At 34.0% G+C, this 15,388-nt stretch overlaps 1 protein-coding gene and 1 pseudogene across 3 annotated transcripts in view; one reads left to right on the top strand and one right to left on the bottom strand.

The window, feature by feature from the left end:
- Positions 1 to 15,388, bottom strand: part of GRIA4 (glutamate ionotropic receptor AMPA type subunit 4) — a 316,548-nt gene that overhangs the window by 70,925 nt on the left and 230,235 nt on the right. For all 3 annotated transcript variants that reach the window (XM_039858731.1, XM_039858730.1, XM_039858732.1), the window contains exons 6-7: positions 10,129 to 10,182; positions 418 to 576 (exon numbers count right to left, since the gene is read on the bottom strand). In XM_039858731.1, the coding sequence (XP_039714665.1) occupies positions 418 to 576; positions 10,129 to 10,182 (213 nt within the window). The remainder of the gene's footprint in view (positions 1 to 417; positions 577 to 10,128; positions 10,183 to 15,388) is intronic.
- Positions 4,591 to 4,709, top strand: LOC120599698 (uncharacterized; annotated as a pseudogene).

Genomic DNA, 15,388 nt, shown 5'->3' with positions numbered 1-15,388 from the left:
TTTTACTATTGATTTGCAGAAGCTTGTACATTTTACATTCTACCAGTTTCCTAACTTAATGTACTCATTATAAATCAGTTTGCAAATATAGTTTTTATCTGGATGGAATAATTACCAATGTTGTTCATATTTGAAATATTTAGTTAATGAAAATAACTTTAAAAACATGCAATTTATTCATGAAAATTCATATGCAAAGTAATAATAATAGTAACCTACTTGAAGTAATGTCTAATAACTACTTTTAAATATAGAAATTTAGAACCTGTTAAGGGCTTGTGTAGCACAGTGACAGTGAAAAAATACTTCTGCCCTATGTCACTCTATGTCTGACAAAATATTACTATAATGCATCATAAACTTTCTACCTTAAATCTTAAAATATTAAAAATATATAAGATAAAAACAAACGAGTACCTTTGGAGGAGTCTCAGATCCTGGATACTCTCTCTGATCTAGTTTCTTCCAGCGATCCATTAGTTTGGTTACCATAGGTGTGTTAAAATCTACCAACTGGAATCCTGTAACATTGGCTCCACCATGTATAAACCGCTCAAGAGAAATATCCTTGAATCCCTATAAAAATCAATATGACGGTTTGTTAAGTTTACTTCATTATTATTCATGTCAACTCTTCGATGGCAATGTAAATTAATAATCAATATGTACATCTAACTAGATTTCTAATAAAGCAATGGCTGGAAACAGGTGGATGATCTAATTATGTCAATTTAGCTATTATATTCTGTCATTCAAAATCTAATACATGAGAAAAGGACAAAAGTGTTTTCAGTTAAGTTTAACTTTTTAACAAGTATTTCTTAAATGGATGCCTTTTATGAAGCATGGGAGGGTATAGGAGGTAAATATGATAGCAGCAAAATTTCTCTTATTGAGGACATAATTAGATGTCCTCAATTTCTTACATGAAGATAATGTCAAAGTATTTTGGTACTCTGAGTCTATGATGAGTTATACCTTTTTAGGGGGTTCAGTTTAATTATAAAGTGATCTAAAAGCAGATGGAGCTGATAATTTGAGCCAGGGAGAGAAAAAGCTTTAATTGCATCAGCCACTAGTAGTGGAGAAGAGAGCAAGAAAAGCCATTCATGGACTCCTGCATGGTAGGAAAAAAGATGGTGTCCACGAGGTAGACTGAGGAGATGCTGGGAAGGAAGGGTGTCATCTCTTTTGGGCCAGAGGTATTTATCTGAGTTTCAAAAATTCTCAAACTTTATTCTTTCTCTCTCTTTCTCTCTCTCTATCCATCATCTATCTATTATGTTTTAAACATTTTCTCCCCCATTAAACACTGAAGGTGTCTTACAAAAATACATACTCAATACAAAGCATACAACAAAAAAAAGTTACAAGAAGTGGGCAAAAAGAATATTAAGGGAGTGAATTAATAAAACGAAAGACATTAGCTCAGAGAAAAGTAAACACGCGCACATATGAGTTTGTACATCTGTATTTGCTTTTTTTCCCCTCTCTGTCTTAGTATTCAGTAATGTTTATTCTGAAAATGTAAGTTTGATTCACTTGTGTTGGGGAACTTACGGAAATTGAATCCCACTTCTGTAACTGTCTAGCCTTAGGTTTCCCGTGTGCACAATGAGAATAATAATGCTAAAGTACTTAGTACATCTGGTTCAAATTCAGTATGTGATACTATTACTAATTAATTCATTCAACAAAAATTTATTCGATGCTTACTATGTGACAGGTAATTTGACTGCTCATCGGTAACATTCTCATTTCACTGGGAAAGAAACTAGATAACAGAAAGCAAATCTATGTTTTTGAACTGGGGAAAACACTGTCCATCAATCTCTGTCTAGTACAATGTCAGTTGAATATTCATTTGCTTCTACGAGAATCTAGAGCAGACTCACAGGCAAGCAAATAATTTCAGTTTTCTAAAAGCCACATTGATTCAACTATTGCTTTAGTTGCTAATTGATGGCATAATTTTCTTCCAGCAGTGGCCAAAATAAAAGACTTGCCAAACTTTCTTTCGTAGTGTTATCCTACAGCTGCAGCCCTCAGAAAAATCATCTGATGTAGTCTAATTGCTAAATAACAGTTCACATTTCTCTGATTCCATCCTGCTGCTATGCTGAAGGTAAAGGAAAAAGTATTGACACATGTGATTATAAACTCCTTTCCACTATGATCTAAATGAATGGTGGGTGGTTCAGTTAATTTTAGCTATGTCTGTTTCAGTGCAGGCAATATTTTTCATTTCATATGTTTTAAAATAATTTTGCATAGAAAATTGATAGGATCTTTACCGTGAAACAGTTTTCTTGAAAATAGTTACTTTGGTGGCTATTTAGATTTCAGTTTTTACCAAGAGAATATTGTAGAACTGAAAGTTCTGAGCAACAGTGCAATAAAATTATAGTTTTACATTGAGGAGGTGGTTAAGTAGCTAAGTTAACAGTGCCTCATACGGGAAGACAATGGAGAGGCTTCCTACTTGTTGAAATGGGCTGCTCAACAATGCTTTCATCTCACAATGGTTAGTGACTTCCTAAGGAAAGAGTACCTTCCAACTTGGTTTTCCTTTTAACTTCCATTTACAGTTCATACATCCTCTGAAGGAAAAGGTGGGAAAGGAAATTAACAAATTATAGGCCTTCAGATAATCTGATGACTGTTGATGTAAATCTATACGGGTCCATCACATCATAGATGTTTAATAAATGTTCATCCTTTAAGTTTTATCATGTAAACTCAGTTCATTAAAACTATATTTACATTAAAACTGAAAGTAATTCAGAAAAAAATTTCTGCTGTTTCAGGTTCACAGGTTGTCTAAATTGTATTGAGACAGATCTGGTGCAGTTAACAGAAAGAAGGTCAAGTTAAATGAGAGCGATTTCCTCTTAACATCTATTAAAATTTAGGTTGTTAAGAAATTGATTAAAGTATGCATTTTTGATGATCATGCAGATAGATGGTAGAGTCAGACATGCTTAATGCAGAAAAATTGAAAAATATAGAAAGCATCAAGAAAAAAAGTTAAACAATGTCTCTAAGTTCACAGACATTTAACTAGAGTCATGGCACTTAAGTAAAAATATGCTAGACTACAAATTTTGGAAACTTGAGTTCTAGTTCCCATTCTGACACTAACCAGATGCCTAAATGTGGCCAAGTCACTTCAATCTCTGTTTCTTAATTTCTTACCTTCAAAATGAGGCATGAATGGTATGTGCCTGTGTGTGTGTGTGTGTGTGTGGTATGGTGAGGGAGAGGTAAGGAATAGATTCCTTTAATCTTAAATGGTATATCCTGAGCATTCTAAAATTTTATACTTCTTTATAACAGAGTCAGATGTTTTCCTAGAAGTAAACAATTAATTTTAAAAATTAAAAATCTAAATGAGTGCAAGATTTTAATAAATTGTCTTGCAGGTGGAATAAATGTCAACAGTTCCTTGTTGCTACTTGTGGCCATATATAAATCATTTGACGGACGGCTGGAAGAGGGGTGAAGAAAGATCTGAATATAAACCACAAAGAATGCTTGTAAAGCCAGATCCCCCTCAAGGTTGGTATAGGAAATGCTTAAATGAATGGTCACTTTGTGATTATATAAATTATTTACTTATATAGATTTTGAATTTATTTATTTTTTAAATTTATTTATTCTTTGCCATCAGATCGGACAGAGAGTTTCCATCTTGCTTTTGAGACTTAGGATCTATGTGATCTTGGATAAATTACACTGAACTCCATTTTCTAATCTATAGAATAAACATCTATTTTGAAGATTAATTAGAACAATTATAGTAATAAAATAAATACGTAAGCTGGATATTAGAGGATAAGCAGCCATTCAACAGATAATGAGTAAGGATAAGAGACCTTTTCATAAGGTCAAAAAAGACTTTCCTGCCTTAATGAACTTAGAGTGTGCTAATGTCTTATTTGCAGCTGGGCCACACTATGTTGGACGATACTTGGTATAGATTAAATGTAAAATAGTGATCTCATGAATGGAAATAAAGAATGCATTCTATACTTTCAGTGTACAGGATGATTTGTGAACTCAGAAGAGGGCATAATAGAGGACAGTTTTCCATTAGAAGGCACTGTTATTTAGGATTGGGGTAAGTGCCTCCTGGTGGAGACAGAAGAATAAACTAAAGTTGTGAAGGCAGAGCAGTATTAGGTGTCTGGGAATTAGTCTGCTTTCTGGAAGGGGCAAGTGAGGGGTGGAGTGGGAAAGAAGCTCTGGGGTTAAGCGGGGGTAAATCTTAAAGGGCTTTGTGCATTAAGATAAATAGTGTAAACACATTATCCTAAAGGATTTTAGTAGCACGGTGCTTAGATTTAGAATGCTTACTCTGGTAGAAGGGGTTAGCCACTGGGGCAGTGGCAGTATGTTGTTTGAAAGAATTGCAGGAAGTTCCGTGGAGGGGTGAGATGCCAAGTATTAGCAGGAAGAGCTGGAAAGACCACAGTTCTTTCCCTTTCGTGAAGGGCCTGAATTCCCTTACTGTATTTGTAGGCTGGAGCCAATGAAATAATTTAAGCAAGGAAATGATATAATCATACCTGTTTTTAAAAAATGACTGGAGTGTATGGCCATGCTACCCTGAACAAGCCTGATCCTGTCTGATCTCGGAAACTAAGCAGGGTCGGGCCTGGTTAGTACTTGGATGGGAGACCACCTAGAAAGACCAGGTGCTGTAGGTGTAAAAAATAAAAAACACAAGGGATTGTAAACTGACAAGGTCCTTGCAATCTGTAAGGTTAACCAAAGGTTGCCTTGCCTAAAAAATAAACATAAAAAATAACTGGGAACAAAGTAAACAAAGAACTGGAGAAGAGAAAGTCTAGGGGCAAAGTAGGGAAGCAATTTTCTTTAAATCTCTGAAAAAACAGACTACAGTGAACCAACAGATAAAGTTTTCCTACCTTTACATTTCTTGGAAATTTCTAGAGTAGAGCTAAACCTTTTGAGATGCTATGTGCTTTCACCAATACCTCTAGATGGTGGGTATGTTTAAATAATGTGCACGTATACTGACATACAAACCACAAACAGAACTTAGGAAAAAAAAAAAGGATTTCAGCAATTTTTTATTTCTAATAAGTTTTACTCATCTTTAATATGCAATTGATAATGGTAGTGGCAGTGATAATCACAGAAAAATGTCAAGCATCAGGGGAGGGTCTTATCCAGCCACTTATATATGAGGCACAGCTCATGATATTAAATGGTATAATCCTTTTAATGTATTGTTGAATTGAGTTTGCTAATATTTTTTGAAGATTTTTGCATCTATGTTCAACAGGGATACATAATATATTTACAAATGTTTAATTCTATTGGTGAACTGACTTCTTTATCATTATAAATGAACTTTTTTGCCTCTTGTTAGGTTTAGCCTAAAGCCAATTTTGTCTGATATAAGTATAGATACTCCTTCTTTCCTCAGTGTCTATTTGCATGGATTACCTTTTTTCCATTCCTTCACTTTAGTCTATGCACTTTTAAATCTGAAATAGTCTCCTGTAGGCAGCATACAGTGGGTTTTCTTTTTTTATCCATTCAGCCACTCTGTCTTTTAATTGGAGAATGTAGTCCATTTACATTTAAATAGCTATTGATAGTAAAGGACTTACTATTGACATTTTGTTAATTGTTTTCCTGTTGATTCCTAAGCCTTTTCTTCCTCTCTTGCTCTCTTCATTTGCGATTTGATGATTTTCTTTAGTGGTATGTTTCTCTTCATCTTTTGTATTCCTATTATAGGTTTTTGTTTTGTGGCTACCATGAGGCTTACATAAACATCTTACAGTTATAACCATCTATTTTAAGCTCATAACAACTAAAAATACAAGAGCTCTACAATTTTACACATTCCTTCCCACATTTTGTGCTTTTGATATCATAATTTATATCTTTTATCTCTTTTAAAAAAATATTTATTTATTTATTTATTTTTATAGTGACATTGGTTAACGAAATACAATAAATTTCAGCTGTACACTTTAACAGTAAGGCATATATATATATTTACACTGTGTGTTTACCTCCCAACAATTTACATCTTTTTATATTGTGTATCCATTTAGAAGCTATTATAGTTATAATTATTTTTAATGCTTTTATCTTTTAACTGTTAGAGTTAGGAGTGATTTACCCACCACCATTACCATATTGGAGTATTCTCAATTTGTCTACATACTTTCCTTTACCAGTGGGTTTTATACTTTCATGTTTCTAATTTTGTCTTTTTGTTTCAGCTCAAAATGTTAACATGTTTTTTGTAAGGCCACTCATGATGATCAACTCTTTAGCTTTTGTTTGTCTGTAAAATGCTATGCCTCTCCTTTAAATGTGAGATAATTTTGCTAGGTAGAGTATTCTTGGGTGGCAGTTTTTTTTTTTTTCCTATTGCACTTTGAATATATCTCCCCATTTCCTTCTTGCTTGTAAAATTTCTGCTGAAAATTACCCTGGTAGTCTTGTAGTGAGTGGTTCCCTTGTACATAACAAGTTGCTTTTTCTTTTGCTTATTTTAAGATTCTCTCTTTATTTTTATTGACCATTTAATTATAATGTGTCTCAGTGTATATCTCTTTACATTCAGCTTATTTAGTATTTTTTGGTCTCCTTTATCTGAATATGTATTTCTTTTCTCAAGTTAGGAAAGTTTTCAGCCATTATTTTTTCGAACAAGCTTTCTGCTTCTTTCTTTCTCTCTTCTCCTTCTGGGACATCTATAATGCATATATTGATTCCTTCCCCTCCCCCTCCCTTCCCTTCCCTTGCCTTCCCTTCCTTTTGCTCTTCTTATTGAATTCTATTGCCCTGTCTTCAAGTCAGGTCCTCTTTTCTTCCACTTAATCTAGTCTGTTGTTGGAACCTATATTGAATTGCTGTTCAGTTATTGTATCATTTAGCTTTGTGATTTCTCTTTGGTATCTTTATATGTTTTTTTTATTTCTTGTTGAATTTTCATTTTGCTTGTGCATTGCTCTCCTGGCATCAGGAAGCATCTTTCTGACTGTTATTTCGAACTCTCTTTTGAGTAAACCACTCCAGACTAAGTCTTAGTTGTCTCTCAAACCTGTGTGATTGCCCAAGCCACCTTCTTTGTTCTTAGTGGCTCCCAGTAGTTGAGGGTATGCCAAGGCCTATCAGTGTCCCAAATGAGAGGGTCACAGTCAGCACTTAGATGCAGATGATTATAAGACCAACCTTCAGGCAGCAGTTTGTAAAGTTGTAGTCAAACACACTTAAGGAAAGATTGAGAAATGAGTATTTTGCCTGTTCCCTCTGCATTGAGGCTTTAGAGGATAGCCTTGGCAAGTACTCTCATGTAGACGTGTTAAAGATTGCTTCATTGTTTGCTATAGTCCTGTAGGACTTGTGAATGCAAGCTCATCTGGCTATCAAATCCAGTTGTCCCTTGGGCAGCATCAGCAAAAGGTGGGGTGCCAGGCATGTGGACAATCTCTTTCTAGAGACATGTTGGCCACCTGATTTTATAGTTGGAGCAAACTGGAGGGAAAAGGTGGCAGAAATGCCCACCGGCTCCCCTAGGCTCCATGGAGGATCACAGCCAGCCCCTAGGTGTGTGTAGCCAGACCCTTGATGATGAACTCTCAGGCAGCAGGTTTCAATGTACATAGTCACTCTTCTTTCAGGAAAAGTTTAGGAGATGGGTGTTTTTGCCTGCTCTCTCTGTGTTGTGGACTAGGGGGATGGTTGCAGCAAGTGCTCATGTGCCTCTTAAGGTCGGGCTCCTTGTTTTCTACAGTCTTGTGGGTCTTGGGGATGCATGTTCCATAAGCTTTCAGAGCTAGATAGTTTGGCAGGGGCTGACTCTTGAGTGGCAGCCTTAAAAGCTGGAGTCTAACTGTGTATGGTACAAATCCTTGCTCCTCATGGAGAAGCTGGGAGTTGGGGATTCTCTCCCAATTGCATGGCACCATGCCAGGGATAGTGTTTATGGAGAAAATATGTTCAGCCTTTTGTATCCATTTTGATTTGGGTCTTTTCTTAGTTGCTTAATGTGTAGGAGTAACCCAGCTATTTCTGGGTTTCCCTCAGAGGCATTGCTCCTTGTGTGCATCTATGAGAGGAAGGACATTCAGAAGATTTCTATGTCCCCATCTTGGTCCCTCCAACTAAATCAGTCTTGATGAGTTGGTTAAGTAGCAGTTCTCCCTTAATTGTAAATTATAAGTTATAAATGGAATTATTTTTTTAACTTCACTTTGAGGATGTTTGGTGCTTGTGTATAGAAATACATAGATTTTTGTATATTGACCTTATATCCTACAGCCCTGTTGAATCCATTTATTAGTTCTCATAATTTTTATTAGATTCCTTAGAATTTTCTATACATAAAATCTTCTTTCTCAATCAGAGTGCTTTTTATTTATTTTTCTTGCCTAATATCCCTTCCTAGAAACTTCAGTACAGTGTTCAGTAGAAATGATGAAGGGACCTCCTTGTCTTACTCCTGACCTTAGGGAAAAATCATTCAGTCTTTCAACATTAAGTATAATATTAATATAATATTTCTGTTGATACTGGATTAACTTCATACTTGGTAATCCTATGCACACAGTTCTCAAGAAATAGCTGTTGATTGGCCTGATGTAACAAAAATCATTGGTTTTGAAAGTCACAGTTATTTAGGGATAAATGAATAAGTTAATAGAATCCATACTAATATATTCCCTAATATATTCCCTAATACAAGCAAAATTTTCTCTACTTCCTATGTTGTTTCTTAGTCATTATATAGATAACTTAAATATGCCACCATCTACTAGGACTTTTAAGACAGGCTGTGATACCCATTAGGATGTTATAAATGTTAATTCTTTCCAAATGTATTGTCCATGTCAGCAATTCATTTCTGGCACAACAGTCTATAAACATGCTTTTTTTTTTTTTCTGAATTCCATCATTTGGAAAGACTAGATATCAAAACCCTCTGTTTGCTAGAATTTCCTTGTATAATATCATTGTGAATGCAGACATGCCATAAACATAAGGTTATTTTCTCTTATAATCATAATACTAGAATATATTAATTTTAAGATTAATAGATATATATATTTTTATATTTTACAAAATATGTTAAAACATCAAGACTCTGAGCCTACTAAAAGTAATGAAAAAGACCAATAAAAATTTCTCAGTATTTTCATGCTAATCCATTAAGTAACATAAACATACTTTATTCAAGATACACGATACATAGTCTGCATTTTAATATCTCAACCCTATAGTGAAACCCAGTTCACTAAAGACTGAAAATTCCTGTCTCAAAGTGTGATGGCCCACTTGCCACATGAAGGGAGAGGGCACATTTCAATCTCTTTTGCAGCCTTGATTCCTTTTCTTCTTCAAGCATAAGATCCTTACCAAATAAATACATGGTGGGAAAATGGAAAAAGGATAAAACATTCTGAACTTTTTAAAGATAAACCACTTTTGAGATCAAGCCCTTGGGGCAGATGGTGCTCTAATAAAGTAAGCAGAATGGTCCTTTGCATGGCTAGTTTTCTCCCTACACTGCAAGTTAACAAGAAATACCTAGTGATTCTTGCCAAGAAATCTAAAAAGACTTTCTTTAAGCCTTAAAGAATTTTATACGAAATGTTCAGTAATCAACTATATTTAATATGTAAAAAGATGACATAATTTTTAAAATTTGCATTACTCACAATCAAAAGACTTCTTTAAATAACCATTTCAATCTTGTTTTTCTTAAAATTAGAGAACATGAGTCATCAGTTTTGATCATTCCTGTAATATCTCTAACTATTGGCAATCTTTATTCATAGAGTAGCACATTGATCATTTACAGAGAAAAGGCCATTATTTAATTTGCCAAGTGATATCACAGTAAACATTGTAATTAGTTTTAAAGGTCACTTTGGCAGATGTCAAGCTAATCTGCATCAAAATATATTGAATTCTACATTATAAATAAAAGGATTATTAAAATAAAAATATTATCCTGTTATAAAAAGCTTAGTAATATAGTGTAATAATTAATTGGAACATTATTTTAGGCACAGTTGAAATAAACTTGAATACTTGAGAAAATCTTATGAAAAATAGAAAATAAAGAGTTCTTACCAAATTTGCAATGATATAATGGTAGCCCTTGACATGCTTTCCAACACTCACAATCTGTAAAGATAGAAGGAAATAAAAGAAAACCAATTTAACTTTACTGAATGGTTATATTTTTTAAAAGTAAAATTTTAACTATTCTAGCATAATTCCTTGTGGAAACATGATTAGAAAATGATAAAGCTTTCTTTATAAAAGTGATTTATCCCAATTAGAAAAAAATTCATAAGCCACATTAAAAGATTGAGTGGTTAAAGTAAAAAAAAAAACCTCTAATTTCAATCACACTGTATATGTAAATGACCAATTATTTCACTCTACCTATGCTATAATCCCCTCAAAGATAATGACAATGCTACAAAGCAAGCTAACAGTTTAAATATATCTCTAAATATATGTATATATACATAAGAAGCTTAAAATGATTTTGGTCCAAAGAATTTAGATGTGCTTAATTTATTGATAATTTATAGAAATGCATGATAGATTGTTAGGAGTCTTCAAATGATTTTCTATGAGTAGTTTGAATTGTTGTAAGCAGAAAGCAAGATTTTTCTAAGGCCAACTTCTCTTTTTAGACACTCTTGTTATCACAGAAAACTTAATCAACCTTCACCTGCGTATATAGATACAGCAATATTTTATTATAATGAAAGAATAAGGACAAAATATCATCAAGAGAATTTTCTGTCTGTTAGATACATTTTTTTCTAAGAATGTTTTTTGAATTATTAAGAAATTAGAAACTTGAAAATTTTAAGAAAAGGAAATAAAAAGATTTTTAAAATGTACATTATTTTGGCATTTGTAATTAAAATTCTTATTTTCTGTAAAACAAAAAATTCCTTCAAGGAGAAAACTATCTAATGATAGTTGCTAATGAGCAGTCTGTAACCTCATTGGTGTTCTCAAAGGTAACAACACAATATAAGATTTTCATGTACTTTCATCATCAAAGCAAAGATTAAATTGTTTTTAGCATTTTAATATCCTCTAAATTTTTTTTTTTTTTGTAAATTAGTGACTTGTGAAATACAGGAAAACCCTACTTAAATCCAGAACATATGAATTGTTCTGGAAAACAGAATTTTGCATACATGGCTATCAGTGGAGTGGAATCACTGCTCATCTCATGTTTTCTTTTCGATTACATATAAGACCTTCTCTTTGTCTTTGAGTTTCTGTAGTTTCACTACCCTACCATGAGTTTGGATTTTGCTTTTAAATTTTGTTCATACTATTCAGGGTTTGTTGTGCTTCCTGACTGTGAGGATTGTCCTTCAACAATTCTGGGATATTCTCAACCAATATCCCTTAAAATATCCCTTCAAAGATGTTTTGTATTTGCTTCTAACAGATAATGCAAGGTTGCTATCACTAGCCTAGGGCACTTTTATGACAATTTCTCAGTTTCCACATTCTCAGATCACAGTGTGTGGTATAAATTAAAAACACAATCTGTCTTAAGAAGGCTGTGATGACAAATTCTCATAGAAGATCTCTCCCTTACCAAATAGAGCCCAGGTCAAGACAGAAAACACTCAGTTGACTCTGCACAGGTAGCAGATTTTCTTCTATTCTTCTTTTTTATTTGAGTGTTACCCTTCAATAGTCCAGCTTAATATGGGATCTAAGGTGCAATTTATTGCCTTGACTGAGCCCAAAGTTCTTGTTCTCAGGTGAGCATTAATTCTCCAGGGAGGCCACCTGGAGAATTAATCTAGCAACTTCCTTTGGCTCAGTCACCTTTTATTCTTGGCCACCAAAGGTTTTCTTTACTTTCTTGGAAACTCAACTATGCACTGGCAATGTTTTACATAGCATTTCTAACTGTTTTATATCGCCAGATTTATCTCATTCATAATTTATCTAAAACCGAATTGTCCTTGACAATCTTACCATAAAATAAGGACAAGCAATAAACAGATGGAATTATAAAGAAAGTTCAGTAAAGAAACAGCTTAATTAGTCATCATAATGGGTAACCCAAACCCAAATGATTTTGCATGGGTGGAGTAGGCTGGAGCCCTCTTATTTTGGGGGCATCTCAGGTATATCTTGAACAAAAGACAATTATCAAGGAACATGATGGTTGATATGCAGTTGGGAAAATACGTACTATTATTGAGTTTACTAGAGATTCCCACTATTTGACTTCAGCAGGAATTTTTGTCATTGGGCAATCCATTCTTTATCTCTTGCTCTTTCGCTATAACTTTTTCTGGTGTGGCTATCTAAACCTTTTTGCATGTTTTTTAAGCCCCTATACTCATCCCACCTCTTCTCTCTCAACACTTTCAGCTCGTGATTTCTGTGTGGCTTCAGTCAATAATCTCTGCTTTCTTTTAAATTCATTTTAAAAGTGTAAACACTTGTAAATGTTAAAAAGATGTGGGACCAGTGGAAATTCTGCACTAGGTATCTCTGTAAAGAAGTCACTGTCAGTTCTAGATTGCCTATCAAAGAACTGTAATAAATTAAAGCTTACATAATACATTTTCAAGGGCTGAGGACTTATAGAAAGCACAAAGAACTGAGAGTGACAAAAATCCTGGCAGAAAAGGCCTTGCAGAGCTTGATATGCATCAACATTCTGGGAACCAAGGGCCTCAGGGAGCAGTGATCTGCATATTTATTTACCTAGCTGGCGATGCTAGAAACAATACCATTTTTTACTGAGCTAGATACTGGCTGGGAAAAAATAAATGTGCTACACACACTGTTGCAAAGGACTCATTGCCTTTGAATATTCACTACTGTGACTTTGGGAGGCTATAGTTTAAGGCAAGATCTTAGTCCTTCTGCCAAGCATCTACCACTACACAAAAGTTTCTTCATGAAAAAAATCCAATTTATACTTTATAGTAAAGTATCTTATATTTAGAGTATCATTTATTTAATTTTTAAAAAATGATTGTGAAAAATTGACATCATGGGTGTTTGTTTTACATGTGTTTCATCATCTCAACCAAAGTGAAGACTATCTCATTTAAAAAATAAATCTGAGTGACTTGAATTTGGATGCAGAACAAACCTTGGGTCTCTGTATTCTTTTCTAAAGAAGGGAAAGAAACAGCTTGAGGTGAACGACATGAATATAAAATAGCACTACCTTTCTTTAAATGTTTTGGCTGAGTTGTCAAGGGAAAACAATGCCTAGGGTGAGGACTTTGTTGTAATAATTAATTATCGTCTTCCATTAAAATGGAAAAATGTAGGAGTAGAGGATCTGCAGCTCCATTCTTTTTCTCTTCTTAAAAGAAATAGAGGATGAAACTAAACTAAGAATAATGATCAAATATTTGTAGTAGAGTTCTAAAGAATAGGTTAGGAAGGTATACGAGTTATACTGATCACACACCTTCAAAAGAGTCGATCTTTGCAAGAATAAACCACTTAGGAAAAGTGATTAATTGATTCCTTTAATTACTTTGTCATTTGTTTTTTAGGAAATAAACAGTTGTTTAGAAATATCCATGGTGTTGGTCAATGATTCAGTTCTAAATTCAGACCTATGTATATTAATAAAGTAAATGTCAGATGCCATCCCTACAATTGTTTTATTAAAAAATTATGGTATAACTAATTTTTATAAGTGTGACTTTTAAATCTTTATTCATTTATAAAAATTAGGGAAAAATGAATCCAGAACACTCTTCTATCTTAAGTTTAGGGTTTGGAGATTCAAGAATTATAAAGATAAGTAAGCCAGTGCTGCTGTACAAGATGTTTATTACCTCATGAGGATAAGACTCAAACAGAAATGACTGCAATACAGAGCAGAGGAAAGAAAGTGCTATGGGTTTTAAGGAGAAGTGGTATTTGTTTGGAAGAATTAGGTAGTTTTTAAGAGAGAACAGGTGCTAATAAATATTGATTAGATAAACAAAGAAGTTAATGAGAATATAAATGTCACAAACACTAGTATATTAAGATCGATTTGAGATAAATGAATAAAGTTTTGTCTTCAATCCACAAACAGATTTTATGTTAATCCTTTATGTATCAATGGTTTATAAAGCACTCAGGGGTCTTTTGAAATAAGAGCTAATATATATTACCCGAAGCTATTATTACAAAGCTGTGATTGTTATATTGAATGTGGTCTTCAACCTAAAGATCTGCAATGGCACACTTGAGTATGAGTGATTTTGGTTTCCCCTTTAATTTGATTTTATAAGTCAGCTGGAAATTCCTTTCTATTTGTTATGTTCCAGATAAATCAGATAAATTTACATGGAGAAAATAGTGCAACATATTTGATGGTGTTAGGGACATGATGTCTGGTAAGCGTTGGAAGCTTATTGTAATGAGGGCAGTCATTCTCACTAATCCTTTTCTTCTATCGAAATTCCAAACTCTCAAATGTCCCCTGAATGTTGATTTTTAAGATGCTTCAAAATACCTTATTATAGATAAAAACAAATGCCTTTATTTATTTTTCTTCAGTTCCATAAAAAGTAAAACAGAAGGCAAGGGACTATTGCAAACAAGCTGCAGACTTAAAATACAACCTTGTGAGATAACAGAAGGACCTTTAGTTCTGAAGGGTATGATGCCCAGATGGAGAGAGGAAAATAAAGAACCTCAGACCAAAAATAACTAAGGTTGTTCAGTGTGAGAAGAGATTTAGGGAGAAGACAGAATGAAAGCTCCCATCAAATATTTTAAAAGAAAGAGGTTCGCATGCATGCGCGCGCGCGCACACACACACACACACACACAATATGCGTGTGTGTGTGCGTGTCTTTGTTTATTTTTTATTTTATTTTCTTCCATACTTGGAGATGTTAGAAATTATAAATTCTTCTAATTAGTACATTCTATTTTTTAAGGGAAAGAGAGGAGGAAAGAATTGTCCATAAAGGGGATGACTACCTCTCAAAGTAGTAATCTCTCTCTCACTGGAAGTTCCCAACAGAGGCTGACTGATGACCACTAAAAGATGCTGAGGTAGAGTTCTTTGGGTTCTAAAATCTTAATACAGACTTAAAGTGCTATGTCTACATCGTCAGTCACTGTAATAGACACTACTAGTGCCTTTCCTATGTTTTACCTCTTACCATTTCAATGCATACTTGCTCTCCTTCTAACTGCCAGAGCTTGAATTTCCTTGACTTAGGGTCTTCTCTGATTTCTAGAGCTCATTTTGCCCTTGGGGGCAGGGTGGCAGTGGGGAAAGACCTGGTAAGAAGTGATGAGATTAGTGACCTCCTCTGGCAGCCCTAATATGACTGACAGGAGCTGGTACATAAATACTCCA

This window comes from Pteropus medius, unplaced genomic scaffold (genome assembly GCF_902729225.1).
Source record: "Pteropus medius unplaced genomic scaffold, Ma_sr-lr_union100, whole genome shotgun sequence".
Classification (NCBI taxonomy): Eukaryota; Metazoa; Chordata; class Mammalia; order Chiroptera; family Pteropodidae; genus Pteropus; species Pteropus medius.
This window is presented reverse-complemented; position numbering and strand designations above follow the sequence as displayed.